Raw genomic sequence first — 10,466 nt, 5'->3', positions numbered from 1 at the left:
AAGCATATATAGTATAGGAAGATTACAGTAGTAAAATACTTCCTTATATATATATATATATATATATATATATATATATATATATATATATATATATATATATATATATATATATATATATATATATATATATATATATATATATATATATATATATCCCAGTGATAGAATCCATAAAACACTCAAACCATGAAATATGCTGTATTGTAATTAAACTTAACCCTTTTAAAAGAGCGCCTATTTTTTGCTAAAGTAGTAAATACTGCCAATTAATACTGATCGAAAGATTTACATATTTCTTAAAAGTAAAAATAAAATTACTGAGTAAATAATTTCCAGTTTTATCACCAGTTATGTTATATTATTTTTCAGGTCAGTTAATTACCTCGTCTGTTTACAACCACTCGATGATTCTCATCTGAGAAATAAGACTGTTGACCTACATTAAAATGTAAACAGAAATTGGGAGCAAATAAAGCTGGCAGTTTTCTGATGATAGAAATAAGGAATGTCAATATTTAGAATGAAAAACAATCAGTTTATATCTCATTGATATTTTAGAAAATTTGCTTAACATTATTGTGAACGCTTTAAGATACCCAAGTACTGTATCTAGTTATCAAAGTTTGATGAAATTGGTCTTTTGATATATTGGAAAGCTTTAGTATTATTGTTGTGAATGTTTTAAAATACTCTTGCGCTGTACCCAGTTATCGAAGTGTCCTGAAATTAGAATTTTGATATATTGGGAAAGTTGATTATCACTTTTGTGAATGTTTTAAGATACTCATGTACTGTATCCAGTTATCAAAGTTTAATGAAATTAATCTCCATTGTGTCATTCACTTATCAAAGAGGAACAAGAATATTACAAGTATCACCGGGAAGAGAAGGCTCACTTCAAGATCTAAGACTGGCAGGCCTTGCCTTAGCCGTAGACCTAGAAACATAAATCCAAATTCTCAGCAAAGTTTGGCCTTCGTTTGGAGGAGCTGCTGGTGGCTGCTAATCATGGCTGCCAACGTTCTTCTACCAATACTTTTCCCCCTCTCTGACGAACTGGACTTCCCTAATGGTGAGTACAAAACTGATTATATGTATTTTATAACCTTAGTGATGATTTTTGTTAATGCATATTTGTTCTTTACAGTACTATCCTATTTGTAACACTAGGTAACCAGTTAATTCTAATAGTCATGCCTTCTCCATCATAAGGCTCAATACGCCAAGGTATTCTAGAAGTTTTAATTCCAGCTGTAACTAAGTTGTAGAATGATCTTCCTTATCAGGTAGTTGAATATATGGAACTTCAAAAGGTCAAACTTGCAGCGAATGTTTTTATGTTGAACAGTCTGACATGTCTATTTTTGCAGTTTATTTATGAAAAATCTATTGAAATGTTGTTACTGTTCTAAAATTTTTTTATTTCAATTGTTCATTACTTCACCTGTAGTTTATTTTCTCTCCTCACTAGATTATCTTTCCCTGTTAGCGCCCATGTGCTTATGGCATCCTGCTTTTCCATCTAGGGGTACAGCTTAGCTAATAATAATAATAATAATAATAATAATAATAATAATAATAATAATAATAATAATAATAATAATAATAATAATAATAATAATAAAAAGCTAATTCTGCATTAAGTAGACCATTTATGTATATTTCCCTTCTTAGAACAGTTAAGTTCCTTAGGTTCTTCAGTCTCTGGGACCATCGCACCCGGGAGCAAAAGATAACCCCAGTAAACAGGATTAACAATTATATTTTTTTTTTTCATTTACACAGTGAAATAAGTGCCAAAATAAAAACAATATACAAAGCAAGAAACGTAGAAAAATATAAAAAATGACGTATGTATATTAAGTAAAAGAAATACAACGAATCTGTTAGAAATTCAAATATCGACGTTGGTGAAAAATATTATAATAAAAATTAAATACTTTAGAACTAGATAGTGCCAGCATAAATATTAGGCAAGCTTAATTGAAAAGGTAGTCAACTGTTTCATTTCGATTTTCCCTTTTATGGAAAAAAATATCTCAACTGACAATGTTTAAGGATTTTCCCCGGTAGGAAAAAATCATTTGCTTGAAAAGAGAATTTATAAACTTTACCCAGATCGGAAGGACATTCGGGAATTTGGTGACAGATTAAAATGCATATTTTAGTATAAACGTATATATTTCTGGCACTGCTACAGATGTAAAAGTCTATATATTATTAAAATCGATTTAACTATTCCTTCAATTCATGCGAAAAAGAGATGTAATGTCATCATTACACACACACAGACACACACACACACACACACACACACATATATATATAAATATATATATATATATATATATATATATATATATATATATATATATATATATATATATATATATATATATATATATATATATGTGTGTGTGTGTGTGTGTGTGTGTGTGTGTATGTGTGTGTGTGTATGTGTGTATGTTTGTAATCCATACATAAATACATAAATAAATACATACATATGTAAGTATGATAATGACATTGAATCCCCCTCTCGATAATAATGATTTAATGATCTGCATACTATACACATTAAGTATATATATATATATATATATATATATATATATATATATATATATATATATATATATATATATATATATATATATATATATATATATATATATATATATATATATATATACTGTCAATTACTTGTACAAGACGTTTTCATCGTTGTATATAAACTAAAAATATCAATTATCGTCGAATCAATTGCATGTAGGGAGTAATTTACATCCAAATTAGTGACAATTATCTAGCATAATTAGACGCTTACTGTGGACCTATAATGAATGAGAATGATTTAGTTAAGACTAGAATTTGAATATGAAGGTGTACAACGAAATCTTTGAGAGCCTACAGACAATATTTTACATGAACAAACTTCAGAAGTTATGAATTAGAAATCATATACAAAAAGCTAGTGTAGCACTATCTTACACATATACAAAAACACATTATAAAATTAAGTAACGAGTTTTGACAGTATACATTTAGTTTTTACTTCATCCAATAAAAATATTTTTATATCTATAGATTTCTCAATATATTACATCTCTATCTCCATGATGTTACAAATAAACCATAGGTTTGTATTGTATTATATACATATAGTATAAATAATTCCCTTTAGGTTTCACATATTTACTGCTATAGCTAATTCAGTATCAGGTTTTTGTGCTATTCGATATTTGGGAGTATAAAACATTCCTGTTTAAAAGCAGGTAAATAATATAAATGTATATTTTTTTGTTTGCTTTCTTCAAATTTTTCTGTATCAAATACCTCAAAGTTTATGAATCAGATCCGTCATTGATTATACATAGCCAATGGTCTGTTTACATACCAGGTGCTAGCTTTAACATTCATTCTTTATGATTGAAGAAGAACATTGTTTTTACTGCAGCGAACTACTCAGTTTTATTTATTCATAGAGCAATTTCAACCGTCGCAATTCTCTCGTTCCTTCACTCGCTGAATCACAGCTGTATCCCGAAGCGTACAAATATCCAGTATTGAGGAGATGGAATTTCAATTGAATTTCTGAATTCACCAACACTTTTCCTCTTTTTTTCGCAGGGAATTTGTGATTTTTATCTGTGTTTGTCATTATTGATTACGTCTTTTATCGAGGTAAAATTCGTGTATTATTAGAAAGACAAGGAAAGTAAAACCTGTTAATTAATCAACATTCCGTAACAGAATCAAATAAAAGAAAATAGAAACTGAAAAATAATTTTTATTTTTTTTTATTTTCAAGATTTATAAAATGGAAGATTTATACAGATATTTTCTAGTGGGAAAAGGAAATCAATTACGAATGAAACAGAAAAAAAGTACAAAATAATGTTTTACCTACGTCAATTAGCCGAGAAAGCAATGAAAATAAAGTTTATACATGGTTAATATATGAAAGATCTATTTTAAAGTTGTTACTGCTCTTGAAATATGTTATATTGATTGTTCATTACTTCTCTTGTAGTTTATTTATTTCCTGGGTTCCTTTCCTTAGTGGGCTATTTTTTCCTGTTGGAGCCCTTGGCCTTATAGCAGGCTGCTTTCCCAACAAAGGTTGTAGCTAGATAGAAAATAAAGAGAATAATAATAATAATCAGATAAACGGGAATGGAAGGATTAAATAGGTTTCTTCATATAAAAATAGTATTCAACGTCAAACTTAGAATCATCTTTTGCGAGAAAAATTGAGATTCATATGGTATTTAACTCTAGTATCTTTAGAAAATCCTTCTAAGATTATTTATTGAGAATTCGAAAAAAGAAATATAATTTTTAGCTAAGCTTAATTGGTAATAGAAAAGTTACTCTCTAACACACACATACATGCATACATTCATACAAATATATATATATATATATATATATATATATATATATATATATATATATATATATATATATATATATGTATATATATTTATATATGTATATATATAGATATGTGTATATATATATATATATATATATATATATATATATATATATATATATATAAATATATATATATATATATATATATATATATATATATATATATATATATATATATATATATATATATATATATATATATATATATATATATATATATATATATATACTGTATATATACATAAATAAATATATATATATATATATATATATATATATATATATATATATATATATATATATATATATATTTATATATATATATGTATTTATATATAAATATTTATATATATATGTATATATATAAATATGTATTATAAATATATAAATATATATATATATATACATATATATGTATATATATATATATATATATATATATATATATATATATATATATATATATATATATATATATATACATATATATGTATATATATATATATATATATATATATATATATATATATATATATATATATATATATATATATATATATATATATATATATATATATATATGTATATTTATACATATATATTTGTGTGTATATTTGGGTTTAAGTAAATAGCAAAGTATACAACGATGATGATGATGTAGTAAAAGCTTTGATTCAAAGAAATCGCTGCCTGCACCATATCCAAAATATAGAAGGTAAGGTAAGTATAGTCCTGAAGAGAAATGCCTCGGGGGTGGGGGGTGGGGGTGGGGGTTGGGGGGCACCCACCATATGCTGAAATGTGATACTGAAGTTCGGAGGGCTATTCATGACAGTAGGGAACAAAGTTTCGTTACGATGGGGTATCTATAACATACGTGATAGGTACCACGTGATCACCTGCTACCACTGTCCGAGGTATGCAAGTCTAAGAATGAATATAAAGTCTACGGGAAATGTTCAGGGAGACACTCCACCAGGGAGTGAAATTTGCAATTGTCAAAGTGTATAAACTGCAAAAAGTTAAACAGACCAAGTTACCACACAGTAAATTTTAGAGACGCAATCCTTTTGATTTGGAATTGAAAAGACTAGCGGAAAATACTGATCATGGTTATTAGGGATGTCATAAACTGTGGCTATGTAAATATACAATCTATAGGTAATAAGACTGTTAGGATGCAAGAATTGATAAATGAGATATATTTAGATATACTAGCATTATCTGAAACATGGCTAAATAACTTGGACAAGGCAAAGATCACTGAAAATGACGCCCCCCACACATGCCTTCTATCACATACAAAGAGAAGGTATGTCTGGTGGGGGTGTCGGACTCTTTATTAATAAAAGTTACTCAAACCTCAAAACGTTGAAAAGAATGTGTACCAAGCTTTGAATATATAGAAATAAAATTTACGCCAAAAAAATAGAAGAATATCCTTTGTATCAATCTACAAACCTCCTAGAAGAAACACTAGTATCTTTTTTGAAGAATACGGTGCTGTCGTTAAGATGATTATCATGCAGAAAAACGAATTAGTTATCTGTGGGGACTTCAATTTTTGGATGGATGACGCATCAAATCCTGATGCTTTGGCATTTAGTTAGTTACTAGAATCATATTGACTAGTGAATAATGTCGACTATTTAACTACTGGGCATGCGCTAGACTTAGTACTAAGTGATGACATGAATAATATTGTATCCGATATAAGAGTCGAAGAAAAATGTACACCCAGCAACAAAACCGGTGTCTCCTCGCTAGACCCGACTTGGAGAGATCATGCCCTTCTTGCCCTGAAAGGTGGCCGACGTTTAAACAACCAAGACATCGTTTGATGGTTCGAATGTCAGGGGTAGAGAAATTACCAATAGCACTCAAAGAAATGCGATGATTAATGATTTATATATATATGTATATATATATATATATATATATATATATATATATATATATATATATATATATATATGTATATACATATATATATTTATATATATATATATATATATATATATATATATATATATATAATTTATATATATATATATATATATATATATATATATATATATATATATATATATATATATATATATATATATATATGTATATATATACATATATGTATAACTTATATAGATACATATATATAGATATATATATATATATATATATATATATATATATATATATATATATACATATATATATATATATATATATATATATATATATATATATATATATATATATATATATATATATACACACACACACATATATATATATATATATATATATATATATATATATATATATATATATATATATATATATATATATATATATATATATATATATATATATATATCAAAGAGATAAAGAGGTATTATCTCTTATTCCTATAAGAAATGCAATCATTTTTGATAATAGTGATCGAAAAGTATAATCACACTGATATATTTTAATTCCTTAATACATTTCTCTATAGAACATCCTTACATACTGTGGGAATTGACTATTCCAAATAATATAAGTCAGAATGATATAGCCTCGGTTTGCATTATCGTAGCAGCTGCTCTCTCTCTCTCTCTCTCTCTCTCTCTCTCTCTCTCTCTCTCTCTCTCTCTCTCTCTCTCTCTCTCTCTCCTACCTGTATCCATTAGATAGATAAGGACACATTTTTAATTTGATGTGTCCAAGGATCACACAAAACCGATAACTACTTTGTAACCTTACGTTGGATTTGCATTTCTTTTTGGGGAAAATCCCAAGTTCCAAAGATGTTCAGTAACTACCTAAAAACACAAGCAAACCTAAACCACATGTGATATTGGTTGATTTTTAGGCGGTCCCTGGTCACATGGTTTCATTTTATTTTTATCAAATAGCGGTTTGGTTATGGATGGTTTGTTACGTCATTGAACACCCCTCCCCCGCCATATTCCCTTCTGTTGAATCGTAACAGCAGTAAGGAACCAGTCTTAAAATTCTTGCACCCCTGAAGTGTTGAAGTACAAGAGAAAAAACGCGTAAATGCTATGATATAAAGTGGATCAGATGTGTATTAAAAGAAAAAAATGCTTCTACGACAAATGCTGTATTACTGTTTACACAGGAAAAAAATAAACCTGCGAATAAAACGAAATATTTTTGTTCTAATTATTCATATTCATATGGTTAGGAATCGACCACACACCTCTTAATTAAGGCAACAGGCACCCATGTTTAGGAAACTTCGAGCGAAGTCAATCATAACTTTGTTGATACAATTTTCATGAATTGTGACTATTAAGTATTGCTGTCCGTCTATCTGCTATTAAGGTTTTTTTTCGGTTCAGCTTGTAAAGATTAAAGCTATTTGTAAGTCATATATGACTCATCACATTCCGACAATTAACAGTCCAATTATTGAAAATGATATCCCTAATTACGAAAACTTTGTTACTTTGTTACCGGAAGAAATAAGTCATTAATTTTGATCTTACACTTTTCTTGCATCTTGGTTTGGTTTTGAAAGGCCAGCGACCATAAAATTTGTTGGTTACCGACTCTTTGGACAATTATTGTGAATATCTAAAACCATCCCAAGCCACATCTTTAGCCTGGACTATACAGGTATATGTTACCCAAAACAAATGTTAAACGCCAAGTTTTGTAACCGAAGTTTTTATTAGTCATCATGGCTACAAATTAGCAATCGTAATAATTAATTATTCTAGACTAAGAAGACACTATAGGATACCCTAATCTAGTATAGGATTTGCATATATGTCAAAACTTAGTTGAGTTACCAGCAATAGTTTTTTAAACATCGCCATCATTTCAATTGGATGCATTTTATGCCATATTGCATGTAAAAAATAATAAATTAATAACAATTTGATTTATTTCATGGAATAATTGATATTAATTGTTATCAATAAAGGTATTACCATCATCATCATCATCGCATCACATACATCACTTCACAAATGTTGATAAGCAAAGCCATACATTAAGGTCACTCAATTACCACCTCTCCACCATCATCTTTTAACCACCACCTGATTATATCCTAACCTCATCCCCACATGTTCGAGGTTTAAAAGTCTCGTAGTTATGATAAGATCATTCTGGTGGAAGTTTAAAAACAGAATACTAAGACGAAAATATTTCATACATTTGTTCTCCAGGTGTTTACAATAATTTCATAACTACAAATAACGAAGTAAATATGCGAAAGACTGATTGAACACATAACGAGAGTAAGGGATTTCTTGAAGAGCTTACCTGGGGAACACCTATAAGGTGTTGGACATCAGGTCATGAAAAATCAAATAAAATCATAATAATGCGAAGAGTCAATGCTAAGGAAATATTTTCTTTTGCCTTGGGCAGGGTGAAGGCAGCTAGACTCCGACCCATGAGCATTGAGTAATCGTCACCAGGGAAGGGGGTTCGCTTGGAAGTGAGAGACTTGCCCAGTTAATTTGATTGATTGATCGATTGATTAGGAGTTTTCTAGTGTCCTAACCTCTAAGATTATTGACACCAAATCAGATAATATGAGTAAACAATGCGTTAATAGTATAATATTTATATCCTACATCCTATATACCATACCATCACTATAATAGTACACCACTGAACACTTTCATTGCATGCCATTTCATATATTTTATTTTTACCAATCACTTCTGAAATAATATTAATTATGGTGACTGATGTTACAATTTAAATCTCCAACCTTAAACTAATATAATTGATATAGCAAATAATACTATATTCTCTAAGAGGGCCGGAGCCAAGTAGCCCGTGCCAAAAGCTGACCCTAACCACATCGAGGTATGTAGCTCATGATCGAAATCAAAGGAAAACACTGAAATCAACAACTAAACCTTTAAACCTCATTACCTTAGAAATTTGAACAAAAGCTATTTATTGATTATTGGTTACCCCAATAGGTGCTATTTGAAACAGTGTGTATGCGTGTGTGTGGAGAGAGAGAGAGAGAGAGAGAGAGAGAGAGAGAGAGAGAGAGAGAGAGAGAGAGAGATGTACTTATCTGATGAATATCTTCTAGAGTTCTAACATTGAGATGCATTCATTTCTCGTCGTTGAAGTGCTTACATTACTGCTGAAGTTTTGACAGAATCAACAGCTTTCTCATAGTCTATAAATGCCATACATGGTGGCTAGTCATACTCTGTTGATGTTTCTATTAACTGGTTAGTTACATGGATATGGTCAGTTGTTGAACACACGATTCTAAAGCCTGAATGCTCTCTTGGTTAAGGCTCAGTCTTTCTATTTGTTGAAAATCTTTACGATATCTATAGGGAAACTACATAGAGATAGTAAAAAAAATCTGATTGAGAAACGATTTAGAAAGGGTGACCCCCTCTCTCGTAAAGTATTCACAGCATGCATAGAAGTTTTTCAGAATTTAGATTGGGGATATATAAGAATTACCATAAATTGGAAATACTTTAGTAACTTAAGATTTGCAGAGTACATAGTTATATTAGTGAATCATGGGAGGAATTGCAAAAGATAATAGAACATTTGAATAGAGAAAGCAGAAATGTAGGACTAAAAATAAATGATTAAAACTAAGATAATGTTCAAAGAAAATGCAGAGACAACCTGTAAGGGTTACGGATGAACATATAGAGATTGCTAATGAATAAATGTACTTAGGATACACAACACTTTAACATAAAGGTTATGCTGGTGAAAATTTGATCATTTTCACCACCATAACCTTTATATTAAAGTGTAGATCCTAGAGTCAATGTATTCCTGAAGAAGGGTCTCGAAGTGATCCGAAACACATGTCGATACCAAACAATTAATGGAGAAAAGTGAATGTATTTCTGCTATTATCCTGAAAACTATCTGCAGGACAATCTGTCCGATGAGAAGCTGTCTTTGATTTTGGACGCCGAGGATACATTGTGTATTCATTATATATGTATTTATGTATGTATATATATATATATATATATATATATATATATATATATATATATATA

General features: G+C 28.8%; 1 protein-coding gene across 1 annotated transcript in view; it reads left to right on the top strand.

Moving 5' to 3' along the window:
• The first annotated feature begins 1,005 nt into the window (after positions 1 to 1,005).
• The window catches only part of LOC137644255 (neural-cadherin-like), a 214,352-nt gene continuing 204,891 nt past the window's right edge, over positions 1,006 to 10,466 (top strand). The window contains exon 1 of the mRNA XM_068377249.1: positions 1,006 to 1,075. Within this exon, the coding sequence (XP_068233350.1) occupies positions 1,012 to 1,075 (64 nt within the window). The 5' untranslated portion in view covers positions 1,006 to 1,011. The remainder of the gene's footprint in view (positions 1,076 to 10,466) is intronic.

Source organism: Palaemon carinicauda, chromosome 7 (assembly GCF_036898095.1).
Source record: "Palaemon carinicauda isolate YSFRI2023 chromosome 7, ASM3689809v2, whole genome shotgun sequence".
Classification (NCBI taxonomy): domain Eukaryota; kingdom Metazoa; phylum Arthropoda; class Malacostraca; order Decapoda; family Palaemonidae; genus Palaemon; species Palaemon carinicauda.
The sequence above is the reverse complement of the archived record's forward strand: the minus strand, read 5'-3'. Positions and strand labels throughout refer to the sequence as shown.